Source organism: Bombina bombina, chromosome 9, assembly GCF_027579735.1.
Source record: "Bombina bombina isolate aBomBom1 chromosome 9, aBomBom1.pri, whole genome shotgun sequence".
Lineage (NCBI taxonomy): Eukaryota > Metazoa > Chordata > Amphibia > Anura > Bombinatoridae > Bombina > Bombina bombina.
The window spans coordinates 10,813,353-10,828,214 of record NC_069507.1 but is presented as its reverse complement, the minus strand read 5'-3'; the positions used below and the strand labels follow the sequence as shown (position 1 = coordinate 10,828,214).

Here is a 14,862-nt window from a genome sequence, read left to right as displayed (position 1 = left end):
CTGTGGTGTTAATCCATGCTGAAAATGAACCTGCTGGCACTGCTGGTGATATGGTAGCTCTGTTGTTTATTATAGCATTCTCTTCTGAGCAGCTAACTTTTTGCCTCCTCCATCTGCAGACAGAGGGGTCCGCTTCTGTTATAACACCTAGCCGGAGGTTTTGCACTATGCTGTGCGTGTTTTCTCACCTGCTACTGTATAGTCACAGGTCCTGTGTCTGCTTTAGCCGTCAGGTTCCGTGTGGCAATATGGCGCTGGTCTCTGCTGTGATGTGTGCGCAGTTAGAGATATCTCACATCAGGAGCCCAGATTCACACCATCACGCTATGTGACCTCCCAGCTTCAAAATGGGACACAATGGGCAAACAACCGGTTCTTTTGTGAGGGATAAGATTTGTTCAGCCCGGAGCTCTATCTCTGTGCGGCCATGTTCCCACACGGCCAGACTCCGCCCCCTTGCCTGCAAGTATTTTGATTAAGGTCATCCTGGTATGACTGTAGCGTGTGGTGTTGACCCAAGGGTTTGCCTTCTGGGTTTGCTGCACGTATATCGTTTTCTGAAGACTCAATATTTTGAGCTCATTGTGTCTTGTGGACTCTGTCTTCAGTTATCTTTTAGGGTGGAGTTGCACTATCTTAGGAGAAGTTCTTCTCTGTCGGATTCCCAATGTTATCCTTGGGGTTTCTGTACATTCTGGGGTCTGGCCTCCCTTTGTTTCTCACGACTGGTTTCAGTCTCTGTGAGCTTGGCTTGTTCTTGGCGTTTGCTTTTCTTGGAAACTGTTATACCCCTTTAGGGTCTTCCGGAAATCCTTGATTGTTCCTTCATATCCTTCCCTTTTGGGAGTTTACGTTAGTTCGTTCCACTTCTCTGGTACGGGGTGTGTGGTTGAGGACCGCATACTGGGCGCCGGTGTCTCCTGCAGGCGTTCTGGCTCATTTGTGTTTCTGCCTGAGGTCTCTAGCAAGGCTGGTGGACTATCTGCGGGTCAGTGTCCTTGGGGCCTTGTCTTTTTTAAATTTTCTCGGCTTTGGACGAATGGTCCGTCTTTTTGTACCCTCCCGTTTGAGCATTCAGTGTCCTCTATAGCTTGGGTATCATTTCCCAATAGTAATGAATGCTGCTGTGCACTCTTTCCATTTATAAAGAAAAACTTAAATTATGCTTACCTGATAATTTCCTTTTCTTCAGATGGAAAGAGTCCACGGCTCCCCGCCTGTGTTTTTCTGGGGCGTCTGTTATTTTCTTCTGGCATCTTTTCACCCTGATATTTCTTCTACTGTTCCTTGTTCCTCGGCAGAATGACTGGGGGAAGAGGGAAGTAGGGAAAGGTATTTAAGCCTTTGGCTGGGGTGTATTTGCCTCCTCCTGGTGGCCAGGTTCTGAATTCCCAAAAGTAATGAATGCAGCTGTGGACTCTTTCCATCCAAAGAAAAGAAAATGATCAGGTAAGCATAATTTAAGTTTTTCATGTTTTGTGCCAGGTTACCATTGTTACCAGTCTCAGCCAGTCAGAAATATCCCCCCTCCCGACCGTGGAAATGCCCGTCCTTTTGTTATTACCTATAATAAACAAGGGTTACACTGCTTTTACATTGCAGCTTGTCTCTGTTATTTTTATTAGAAAGGGACAGTCAAGTAAAAATTAAACTTTCATGATTCAGATAGGGCATGTAATTTTAAACAACTCTACAATTTATTGTTATCATCAGATGTGCCTTGTTTTCTTGTTCTTTGTTGAAAGCTAAACCTATGTAGACTCATACTGATGGCCACCTCTTATCTCAGTGCATTTTAACCCTTTTTTACAGCTAGACAATGCTAGTTCATGCGTGTCATATAGATAATATCATGCTCACTCCCATAGAGTAATGAGTCAGCACTGATTGGCTTAAATGCAAGTCTGTAAATAGTAGTGAGATAAGGGGCAGTCTGCAGAGGGTTAGATACAGGGTAATCACAGAGGTAAAAATGATATTAATATAACTGTTAGTTATGGTTGTGTATGGGTAATAAAGGGACTATCTATCTTTTTAAACAATAACAAATGTAACCCCTTCGATGCATCATCATGCACATCACAATCTTTAGGCATATGATGAGCCCTTTTTATCCTTCAGGCGGTCGCCGATCAAACACTGTTTTCTTCTATCTCCCTCACTACAGGCTGGGGATTGTTGGTTGCCTTGTGGGCGACTCTCCCAGGCTTCATGGGAGTGCCGGTGACGTCTCCAAGTGGTGACATCACAAAGGGGCTGAACCAAGTCGCTTCAAGGGAGTTGGGGGGGTTCTTCAAACTCCTGGATCTCAGCAACCTTACAGACTACAAATCCAAGACCCCTCATTTGAAAGAAAATTGTCTTCTCTTTCAAATGGTGGTGGTCTTGGAGCAGTTATAGAAAGCAGACAAAGTAAATCTAACACCTGTTGATTTGCTTGGGGATTTATGTGTTTACAGTCCGTCTGCATAGTCAGGTGATCCCTGTGGTAACAAGACAAAAGCTGCTTTATTTCTGTCCTGAATAATGGGTCTCTTAATCTATATTATAACCCCCAAAATCCTTTCTGGGCCCCTATTTTATGTGGCTCCCCTTGATGACAATTTAGTCAGGTGATCACATTAACAGCAGTGGTCACTGGGTCATTTTCAGTATTATTTATTGCCAAGGCTTTCCCTTATGCTATGCATTATAAACAAAATAGTGGTATATTGTGATTCTGCTGAAGTTTCACTTACAATAGGGTTTAAAAGTAGGTAGCAAAAAAAGTTCAAAATTAGCTCAGGACTGGGGGGAAAAAAGGCTTAGCAGTGAAAGAGTTAAATTGTCTGTTGTTCTTATATAAACATTGTGCTGGTGCCACGCTCCGTAAAGAGGAGAAAATTCTGTAACCCGCAAATAAAAAGCTTAGTTTGTGGACTTTTGCAGCATTTACAGGACACAGAATTTGCTTTCTGGCCCATATAGGGCTTGTGTAATGAAGTGCATTTTTATATGATGGCAAGTGATGTTATATATCACATGACAGTATGTGACCCGCTGAGACCGTATTATAGTTAGTTCATTAACCTTAATTACTATTTATCTACAGCTAGACAGGTTCAAGGAGCCACCTGCATTTGGGCCAATGTGTGACTTGCTATGGTCAGATCCTTCTGAGGACTTTGGGAATGAGAAGTCGCAGGAACATTTCAGTCATAACACAGTCAGAGGATGCTCTTACTTTTACAGGTGAGGGGGAAAGAACCATGAAATGGCTGGGTATTAGCCTTAGTGCCTCTCTTGGCTGGCTCAGGGAATCTGAATAGTGTACTAACGGAAGGTCTCGTGTTCTTTGTAGCTACCCGGCTGTCTGTGAGTTTTTGCAGAATAACAACTTGCTGTCAATCATCCGAGCACACGAGGCACAGGATGCGGGGTATGATTCACAATCTAACTTCATTATTTTTGTGTTTGTTAAAAGACCACTAACTTCCATGAACCAGATAGAGCACACAGTTTTAAACACCTTTCTAATTCCCAGCCATTATCTGTATATGCACAGTTTGTTTATATACACACTTTCTGAGGCACCAACACCTACTGAGCATGTGCAAGATTCACAGAATATACGTATATACATTTGTGATTGGCCGATGGCTGTCACATGATACAAGGGGAAGGAAAGAAAATAAAAGTAACCTAGAAGTCTACTACTCACGTGAACTATTTATTATGCATTTATTTATTGATTGTGCAATTCTTCTGTGTTTAGTGGTGCTTTAAGCTTTTTTGTTCTGTGAGAGTTCACAGCTCGTCACTCTTTCTTCTACAGTTACCGAATGTACAGAAAAAGTCAAACGACAGGATTCCCCTCATTAATAACGATATTTTCAGCACCTAATTACTTAGATGTCTACAATAATAAAGGTACATGTTCCTTGTGCTATTGTTGCTGTTAATAATTAAACATATAGAGTGAAAATTTACTGGCAGCTTTAGGACTCATTACTGCACAATGCTTTATCTCCATGTGTTTACGGTTGTAAAGGACTTGTGGTGCCTAATGATGGTTATTAATATGTAGAGATCCTGACATTTACAGGCGCTTGTTAAAAGCTGTGTAGCACAACTCCAGGATTGAGGGCTACAAAGCAACCAGAATTTAGGAATCTGCATGTGCACAATGTGTGACATGACTTCATTTGATTGACTCCATTTGGGGAGAATATGTCGAGTTTGTAGACCTTCCAGACTTCGGGTCACACTGGTATGATATGACAATATGGGCCCCAGTGCATTCAGTAAAGAGCGGGCAGCTAACTGCTGCTTGTACGGTTGTCATTTCCCAGCCCTGTACACTATGTGACGAGTGTCCTATGGTAGGTAGCAGTAGGTAACCCTGCAGCCTGCTTAAATCTGCAGAAGACCAGGGACCAAGTCATTTCTTGATCATGTTGTAAAAGCAAAAGGGTTTCTGTCCCATTACTAATGTGCGTTTTCCTCTACCTGGACCTATAAACCTCGGTTTTCTGTAAAGGATTTATAATATATGGTTTATAGTTATGTGGGGGCAAAAGTCCCGCATTGCGCACAGCTTTTATTTAGGTTTCTAGCCGGTTAACTTGTTCATTACTCGGCTTATGCTATATGTTTCCTGTTACGTTTAATTAAATCTATGATTCCTAAGCATTCCAGCCTTCTAATAATGTTTCTGTTCATGTTGTAGCTGCTGTGTTAAAGTATGAAAATAATGTGATGAACATCAGGCAATTCAACTGTTCCCCACACCCCTATTGGCTGCCCAACTTTATGGACGTCTTCACTTGGTCGTTGCCTTTTGTTGGAGAAAAGGGTATAGTGTGATCATTTGTGTCTTATCATTGCTCAGTGTAAGCTGGGCATCTGGGTCTATACACCTTAATACATTACTGTTAAATCTCTATAGGACAATGCATTTTATTTTGTGTACTCTACATACATCTATGTGTGTGTCTAAACTGCCAACTGTGTGTGCATGTGTGTGTCTAAACTGCCAACTGTGTGTGTGTGTGTGTCTAAACTGCCAGCTGTGTGTGTATGTGTGTGTCTAAACTGCCAGCTGTGTGTGTGTGTCTAAACTGCCAGCTGTGTGTGCCTGACCTGCCAGATGTGTGTGTGTCTAAACTGCCAGCTGTGTGTGTGCCTGAACTGCCAACTGTGTGTGCCTGACCTGCCAGATGTGTGTGTGTGTGTCTAAACTGCCAGCTGTGTGTGCCTGACCTGCCAGCTGTGTGTGTGTGTGTGTGTGTCTAAACTGCCAACTGTGTGTGCCTGACCTGCCAGATGTGTGTGTGTGTCTAAACTGCCAGCTCTGTGTGTGTCTGAACTGCCAACTGTGTGTGCCTGACCTGCCAGATGTGTGTGTGTGTGTGTCTAAACTGCCAACTGTGTGTGCCTGACCTGCCAGATGTGTGTGTGTGTGTGTGTGTCTAAACTGCCAGCTGTGTGTGTGTCTAAACTGCCAACTGTGTGTGCCTGACCTGCCAGATGTGTGTGTCTAAACTGCCAACTGGATAGACAAAAGGTTCTTATGTGACCACAGAGATTATGTCACTATGAAACTACTGTATGAGGCAAACTCTGCAGCGCACACGTTTTCCTTAACGCTTCCTCTGTCCTTGTGCAGTGACCGAGATGCTGGTGAATGTGCTGAGCATTTGCTCAGATGATGAACTTATGACAGAAGGCGAAGACCAGTTTGACGGTAAGATCATTTTATTACCCTCTTTTCTTTTTTCCTTTTTTTTTCTATTTTCACCATTTTCTAATCTCTTTACTATTAGTCATAGGGTTCCCCACAAGACATATGGTGACTATCTGGCCTATAGCCTGGCCCTATTAATATACGTACCCATATACAGGAGAAATGACTAAGAAGGGCTCGTGTTTGTGGATATTTATATCTATATAGGGTGCAAACTGTTTCTAGGTTGGGTGAGAAGGGGATCTGTGCCTTATATTCTCCAGGGGCCCCGTGGCTTCTAGTTCCACCCCAGCTATTGAAAGACTGCGCTATGCATGATTTTATCATCTACATATTGTTTATTGTTAGTAAAGACATCCAGCAGTGACCAGCACGTCCCTTTACACACAGAGAGGTGACAGTGGCACCGGACATTTCTGTATATTATCAGTGGACAGCAAAAGAGCAATAAACCTAATCCATTTTCTTTCATCCTTTATGCAGTGCCAGCCGCCCTCAGCTGTAGACAAATAGTAAAGTGCGCTATTGGGGAGCTGGATGTGATATTCCTAACCTACCAGTACATGCAGCGCGCTCGCTAGCTTCCTGTTTAGTTGTAGCACTTTTCTGTTCACTTATCGATCTCCAGTACAATTTGTCTGAATAAGTATTATTCCCACTAGCGCTCACAAAGTGCATATTCCATAGTTTTTCCTTTTGCCGATCCACCCTCATTCTTGCCACTGCCGAGTAAAATATCTTTATTTTTATTTGTCTCACTCACCTATTTCTTCATCATTCACTTCCTTTTTTTCTGGACTCTCCATCTGAAGAACGACTCATATATGGCAATAAAAAAGGTACAGACCAGACAGAGCTACATTGTTTTGAAATATGACTTCTAAATTCTTTGGTTGCTGAGCCGCACATAAACAATCTTCCATGTAACATTTTTATTAGTATTTTTTGTTTCTCCCACAAACACTCAGTGAGAAGTCATATTCCTAGACATCTGTCTTTCTGTGCATGACATTTTTCTTCTAGTTTCCCATCCCTCTTTTATTGTAGTTTCCTCTCCTCTGTCTCTAACATTTGTACCTGACCTGCATGATTAGGGACATTACATTCGTCTGTCTTTTGTTCCATGGTTTTATTATTGGCAATTTTATTTCCAAGTTTTGCATGTAAATAAATGTTAATACTGATTATTTATTAAGTATTGTGGAAATGTTTTCTTTTGAAAGTGTGTGATTTTTGGGACTTGAATAATTACAGGTTCTAGTAAGTAAGTGAGGTTTTAAGTGTTTATTGTTGTAAATAGCATGATTTGTGACATTGGGATTCTAGATGGAGGAAAAGATGTGAACTGTAGGTTTGTGTCCAGAAGAAAGTGTCTGTTTTACTTATTTCAAATTTCTTTACATAAAAATAAAGACATTTCAGTTCTTTCCATTTTGAAATTCAGCAAAGTGCAGTTGTAGATAAAGCTCAAATTCTTAGAGCAGTCAAAGTTCTGTTCCTTATTTTTGACCAGACAAGACTGACAAAATTATATATATATATAAAGAATAAGACTGATAAAATAATATATATAATATAATGTTCTCTATATCTGTGACCAGACATGGTTGACAAAATCATATATATAAAGAATAAGACTGATAAAATTATATATATATAAAGAATAAGACTGATAAAATTATATATATATAAAGAATAAGACTGACAAAATTATATATATATAAAGAATAAGACTGACAAAATTATATATATATATAAAGAATAAGACTGACAAAATTATATATATATATATATAAAGAATAAGACTGATAAAATTATATATATATATATATAAAGAATAAGACTAATAAAATAATATATATAATTTAATGTTCTCTATATCTGTGACCAGACATGGTTGACAAAATCATATATATATATAAAGAATAAGACTGATAAAATAATATATATAATATAATGTTCTCTATATCTGTGACCAGACATGGTTCTTAGAAAAATATAGTTTTGTTCTTCATATCTGTGACCAGAGAAGACTGCTAAAATCCTATATAATATAGTCTTGTCCCTGACTACTGAAGACTGCAAGGCTCATACATATATATATATATATATATATAATACCTTAAGAAGTAAATTCTTAGTAAAATAGTTTTGTTGCCTCTATCTGACACAGAGGCAGATCTTTCGCCTTTATTTAGTAGCTGCAAAGAAAAACAAGAGAAAAACGTAACCCTTGTCAGCCAATCACAAGGCCAGCATGTCACATATACAATAGGGTCATATGGAGTAAATTGTGCACCAGGAAAAAGTATTCACATTTTTCTACAAATTTCTCCATTGAGGTATGTGGTTGAGGTATTGTTAGATACATTATGTCACAAACTTTGCAACTGGAATAGAATCTGGCCCATAAATTCCTTGTCTTTATTGTGAAGATGTTTGTCACTTCCTTCAAAAACACAAACTCAGATACAACTAAGAACGTGTACAATATCCAATTGCTTCTATTAAGCTAGAAACCTGGAATATTATTAAAGTAAATGGAAACGTTCTACAAATTGCATATCCTTTAGATAATATTCACCACTAAACAGAAAATATATTGTTTTGGTTACTAGGTAGGCGCTTTGCCTCCCTGTCTTTAGCATTAGAATAATTTGTGGGCTTTAAAACACAATACTGTGAAACAGAGGTCAAAGCAGAATCTGCACCAATAACCTGTCTAGCTGAGGGATCCTATTGTATCTTACAAACCATAATGTCTGATCCAAAGGAGCCCTGTAAAGTGCTTCACATGGGTTTTTGTAGGATCCTCATATTCAAGACCATTCCAGTCCCCAAAAACTATTATACAATCTGGTTACTATAAGGTTCTTGGCTTATTTTGCACCTTGTAACTTAATTGTGCCAGCCGGATAAATGGCAGTGTAATAGTTTGTAATAATATAACATTTTCTTCTTAAAAAGGAAGAGTCCACAGCTACATTCATTACTTTTGGGAAATACAGAACCTGGCCACCAAGAGGAGGCAAAGACACCCCCAGCCAAAGGCTTAAATACCTCCCCCACTTCCCTCATCCCCCAGTCATTCTTTGCCTTTCGTCACAGGAGGTTGGCAGAGAAGTGTCAGAAGTTCGAGAGAGTCTCTTATGGAGGGTAGTACTCTTCGCAATGGGACTGGAGTTTTAATTAATCCTGTCAGCCTCTCAGTGAAAGCATGGATTAAAGTTAGAGTCCGGAGATGCAGGGGTAGTTTTCCTGCGAACCCATCCCGACTCATATTAACAGCTCCTTGGTAATCAGCGTTGATGAGTTTCGCTGCCTAGCTTTCTTTACTCAAGTCCATGTCAGAAGCAAGGCTTCTGTCACACTTGAAGGGCCGTGTTCCTGTTCCACAGCGTAGATTCCGGTAAGATCGTTTCATTTTATTTCGATATGTGAATGTAATGTTAAGGAAACAAGGAAGGGTCCCGGTGGGACTCTTTTTATCTTAATAAGGAATCATGGGTTAATATCTCCTGAGGGGGGTTATTGAACAGGGGAGACTTTTAATCATGTTTGTTATATGGTTCTATCCGCAAATGTGTAGCTATACTTAGGCTCACAGCCTTTACGGAACATAACGGCCTTCTTTTAATGACGCAATCTTTCAAGATTGTGCGCCCTTTTCGTGACTGGCACGGTGCACCTCGTGATGGATGCGGTTACGTTGTTTTTCACTTCCGTATCCTGACTGTGTGCAATCGAGAGAGTCTTGCTCGTGGGTTGTCTTGTTCACAGGAGGTGGTGAGTGCCTCAGCCATTGGAAGTGTTAAGGGGTGCCAGTTAGTTTTTTGTAATCCTAAGATTATGGAGGACTCTGATATGTGAGACACTGATGCCTCCGATACATAGGATGTGTCTTGTGATGAATATGAAATGGCCCGGGTAATCAACGCCTATCAGTTATGTTCTGATTGCCGTTCTAGAGTACTCTCTTCTCCCGAAGCAGGGAGCTTAGAGTACGTTGAGCCATCCGCCTCCGAGGTTTCCATGACCCGTGAAGCGAGTGCCCCAGTCCATTTCCCGGCTACGCAAGCAGGTGTCCCTATGGCCTTTACTCCTCCGGAGGGTGGCTTGTTTCCTCCAGAGGTTACGGCACAGTTCCGCATGGCCATTTCTATGGCGCTGAATCATTTATATCTCCCAAGTGAAGTATTTCTAAGATACTGTCCGTGTTCCGTTAACCAGTGCCCGTCAAGCGTGGGATCGTCCGGTTCAGTTCGGCCTTCTGGGGAAGCGTTGGCCCCTAAGGCTTCAGGGGCCCCTATCTCGGGGCCAGGGTCTTCAGTTGATCCGGCGAGGGATGATTTTGCCTTCTGTTATAGGCTGGTTCGCCTTTGTGTTCTTTTAAGACATGTTTTGGCAATGTTGGAGGATCCAAGGCCTTAGAAGCTGGGGATGAAGCCAATCTCCTTAACATCGTTGTTTTCTTTTCTTTATGTTTTCGGTTCTAGTTCTGAGCTTGAGTGAATGAGGCTTTTAATCGGCTGTTCCCGTTTTTGTCCTTATTCGACCTTGGGCGTTCACCCGATGGATGCTGCCTTCATTTTATTTTTTGGATCCGGATGGATGTGTTTAATTTGTTTTTTCTTAAGCTCATGTCTGTTAGATATTCGTTTTTATGAACGTTCTTCTCTGGAACCGATACTTCCCTCGGAAGTTGCGCACTTGTTGAATAATAGAATTATGTTTTTCTAGTTCATTTATCGATCCTTCGGGACAAATTTTCTTGGACCTTGGGCAGTTCTGGAGTGTCCTTATACCAGGCAGGTACTGGTCGGATACTTTTTCGGCTGTTACCAGGGTTCATGTCACCCTCGTGGTGCTGATTAATCCTGCTGGATTCCGAATGTCACTTGGCCTATTATATGGACTCCTGGCTCGGATCCTACCGAAGTATGAGGCCTGTTATTTAAATGCAACCGCTCGAACGGAGGGTTATAAGTGCCAATCTAGGTTGGTTGTTCGGGCTTCTCGCCTGGGTTACGGATCTATTTTTTGCAGACGTCATCATGGTTCCTCAGGTTCCCGGGGACTCAGACCCGTTATTCCATTCTTCGGAGTTGGGAGATGTGTGTGACCTATGTGGTCTGGTGTGCCGAATGATTAATGATTTGCATTTTCACTCGAGGTTCTTCCAGACGCTGATTCTTTAGCCTATTAAGCATTTTATTGCGGTGGCAGAGTTTCCTTCCTTCCCGCCTAGGGTGGGATCATATGGTCTGGATGTGCGGGCATGTTCTTTCTCTGCTCAGAGTTGTGTTACTCTAAGAGTTGGTGTGCAGGGGTTCCCTGCCTTCTGTGGGGAGCTGCAAAGCTCCAGCTTTTGCCTGCTTAATGAAGATTTTTGGAAGATAGATCCTTCAAAGATCTCTGGCTGTTGTGTCTTCCAATACCCTTGGTCTGACCGTGGTCTCGACGTTCGGGTGTCTTTACGTCCTTGTTGAAACTCTAGCCTTGGGGCTTGTCAGTGAAGAGGCGAGGTCAGTTTCGGAGGGCCGCCCTTTTGGGGTCAGGTAGTTGACCATTTATCCTCGATGCTTCGTTAGGGACTTCGTGGGCGGTGTCCTAACTTCTATTCTCTGGGATGGCGAGCAGGGTACAGGGTTCTCATTCGCCTTCGGTTTTGTGTTGGTTGCTACCTTGCCTGTGTGTGTAACACGTGTTAACACTTGCCTACGAGATTTCTTTGCGATCCAAGTGCCCTGGGTGCTGAATCTTAGACCGTTAAGGAGTCCTTTGTGTCTCTTGGGTTTGAGGCTATTGCTAGATCGCCAAGTCTACGGACTTTAGAGGTGCGTTCCTCCTTGTAGGAGGCAGCTTAGGGCTCCTCTGGAAGTTCGATCTTTGATTGATTCCTTTTTCGAGGACCCTGACCTAGGTCTGTGTCTCTCCTTGGATGGGTGTGGGCAGTTCAATCTCACGCTAGATGGTTGTGGTCCCACAGGCCTCGCTCCGTAGAGGCTGGGGCCCTGTCAGAGATGCCTATCTGTTTGTGGCTTAGGCTTTAGGTCCTTCTTACGGTTCCCTACTGGTCTTCTGGCACATTTACACTGTTCCTGTAGGTATCTTCACCTGGGTTGGCGATAGGGTTGAGGGGTCTCGCCTCTATGGTAGGGTAGTTTTCCGTTGTTTAATTCCCTTCTCTTGTAGAGCGGGGGTAGGGTTCTCAGTTACCTTAGTATTTGCAGCGACCTGTGGGTCCTTGGTGTCTTGCCTTGTAAGGGTTTTTTCCCTTCTTTCGTTTCAGAATCCTGGAAAGGGAGTTGCGATGTAGTGACTGGTTCCTCCATTCCTGCAGCGGGAGGCTGAGGGTTTGATCCCTATGGTGCTCCTGCTATATGTTGGATTCTGATATATGGATGCTGAGGGTCTTAGGGCCTTCTTCCTTTGGGAAGTGTTCCTTGTTTTTGGAGAAGACAGCCGTGTAGGGGGTTTCGTACCCGAGCACACTGTCTATCCTGACTCGTGGTAGCATACCTTTTGTAGTAACGGTCAGCGGTCTAACAGGGGGCTTTGTTCCTACATTGACCCTTCCTTTCTCTTCCGGAAGTCTGGGACTATTGTCTTTGGTCTTGACTAGCCTTTGGGCTGGGACCATTATCCTAGAGTGAAGATTGGGGGTCGGTAACTATGCAGGGTTGACTGTTTTCTTTAGAGTCGGTTCTCTCCTTTTGTGGGAGGTCTTGAATGTCCTCCTCTTTTCCACTGGCATTCGGTGCCGGGAGGGGGGCGCTCCTTGGAGCCCGATATTCGGAGGGCAGTGAGCCCTTGGAAGGTTTGCACTTGAATCCAGCTACAGCTATTGCACTTTGAGGGTGTAACCAGCTACAGCTAATTGCACTTTGACTGGGTGTTAGCAAGCTTTGAAGCGCCTTTCTGTGTTTGGGTTTAGCAACAGTGAGTCAGCTTTCTACCTGGAAGCTGGTCATTGGGAGTTCCTGTTCAGACGTTTGGTGTTCTTTATGGAGAACTCTTTACTAGCTGCTGGGATAGTTATCCTATTTCTGCTGTCTAGCTTGCAGATCTATATCTAATATGAGGCAACGGGGAACTCATGGTTTTCCTGGAGTACCTTAGGGTATAGTACAGGGTCAGGGATATGCGGGTGCTCCTCGAGTCCTTTTTGGGACATGTTTCCCTGTGTATGGATCTCTTTTTCTTCGGTCCTTGTGTTTCTAGGGAGGTCGTCTCCCTGGGCGTTACTATTGTACGACAACCATGGGTTGTTCTATGTTCTGCGGAGTGGAATGATCCTTTTTGGGGGCAGATAGCGGTCCTTGTCTTGGCCGGGTACCTTCTTGGGAGTCTTGATCAGCGGGGCTGACTCCTCGGAGGTTGTTTGGGACTGAGTGGATTAGTTCGGCTTTGCCGGCAGTGTAACTAATGTGCAGTTAACTGGGCTTCGGGTTTTCACCCGTGTCGTCTATACTTTTTTAGGGTGTCGAGTAATCAGGCTGTGGTGCCTTGCGAAGGGGCCTCATTTCGTACCCACCCGTTGTTTGCATTCAGTGTCCTCTAGCTTGGGTATTCTTTTCACAAAAGTAATGAATGCAGCTGTGGACTCTTCCCTTTTTAAAAAGAAAAACATAAATTATGCTTACCTGATAATTTCATTTTCTTCTGAAGGGAAGAGTCCACAGCTAACGCCCGTGGTTTTATCTTTGAGGCGGCTGTGATTTTTTGTTCTTCTGGCACCTTTTTTCACCCTTATCTTTCTCCTACTGTTCCTTGTTCCCTCGGCAGAATGACTGGGGGATGAGGGAAGTGGGGAAGGTATTTAAGCCTTTGGCTGGGGTGTCTTTGCCTCCTCCTGGTGACCAGGTTCTGTATTTCCCAAAAGTAATGAATGCAGCAGTGGACTCTTCCCTTCAGAAGAAAATGAAATTATCAGGTAAGCATAATTTATGTTTTTCTATTATTTATAAATGTTACTTAATCCTTCTTCAAAATACAAATTATTTGTGTAATCTACAAGACATTAATTTAATGATCTGCATAAATAAAGAGAGAAGCGCTCAACCTGGGAACGAACAATAGCATAATAGCTTGTTCTGTGGCTAGTTACCACCCAAGAAGCAGCCTCTTTTTGCTCAACATGTGCCTTTCACAGAGAAGAACTTTCCTGAAGCATATCAGTCTGATCCTGACTGATACCAGGCAATCCCTCTCTGAATGAGAGAAACAGCAAAACCCCAGATTATTCTAGCTTTTGTTCTAGCTCAGGAGTGCTGTTCTCTCTCTTCTGTTATGCAAATTACTCTTGGGTCTCCCTAAGAGTAATGGGGAAACCAGACGTGGACTCCTTGCACACGTGCCCTTAGAGAGTTACAACTGCACCTCACTGACAAGGCCCACAGAAGGAAGGCTTCCCTCTTTTCTGGTTTTGAAGACAGGCTGGGGTTGTTGTTTCTCTTGTCCAGAGAAGAATTGCCTGGTATTTTGGTGCTGGACTGTCATTGGGCAGGGTCAGACTGATAGGCTAGAGGATATTTTTTCTCTGTGAAGGGGCATAGTGTGCTAAAAGAACGTGCACCCTGAGTTGTAATTGAAATGAACAGGCATGGAAGTTATTCTAGCTTTTGTTCTATCTCAGGAGTGCTGTTCTCTCTCTTCTGATATTTATGCAAATTACTCTTGGGTCTCATTAAGAGTAATGGTGAAACCAGACATGGACTTCTTGCACACATGCCCTTAGAGAGATACAACTGCACCTCACTGACGAGGCCCACAGAAGGCCGAAACGATCGTCTGGGGTTGTTGTTTCTTTTGTTCAGAGAAGAATTGCCTGGTATTTTGGTGCTGTCATTGGGCAGGGTCAGACTGATATGCTACAGTATATTTTTTCTCTGTGAAGGGGCATAGTGTGCTAAAAGAACGCGCACCCTGAGTTGCAATAAAAATGAACAGGCATGGAAGTTATTCTAGCTTTTGTTCTATCTCAGGAGTGCTGTTCTCTCTCTTCTGATATTGATTCAATGATAATTTTGCTGCTAGAAGCATTGTACATTTATCTTAAAGGGACAGTCAACACAAACATTGTTATTGTTTAAAAAGATAGATAATGCCTTTACTACCCATTCCCCAGCTTGTCA

General features: G+C 42.7%; 1 protein-coding gene across 4 annotated transcripts in view; it reads left to right on the top strand.

Annotated features, from left to right (window-relative positions):
- Nucleotides 1-14,862, top strand: part of LOC128639748 (serine/threonine-protein phosphatase 2B catalytic subunit beta isoform) — a 358,087-nt gene that overhangs the window by 283,557 nt on the left and 59,668 nt on the right. For 3 of the 4 annotated variants that reach the window (XM_053691874.1, XM_053691873.1, XM_053691872.1), the window contains exons 6-11: nucleotides 3,092-3,231; nucleotides 3,341-3,418; nucleotides 3,815-3,909; nucleotides 4,709-4,834; nucleotides 5,648-5,725; nucleotides 6,538-6,564. In XM_053691874.1, coding sequence (XP_053547849.1) covers nucleotides 3,092-3,231; nucleotides 3,341-3,418; nucleotides 3,815-3,909; nucleotides 4,709-4,834; nucleotides 5,648-5,725; nucleotides 6,538-6,564 — 544 coding nt within the window. The remainder of the gene's footprint in view (nucleotides 1-3,091; nucleotides 3,232-3,340; nucleotides 3,419-3,814; nucleotides 3,910-4,708; nucleotides 4,835-5,647; nucleotides 5,726-6,537; nucleotides 6,565-14,862) is intronic. The other variant, XM_053691875.1, reaches the window with a different exon arrangement.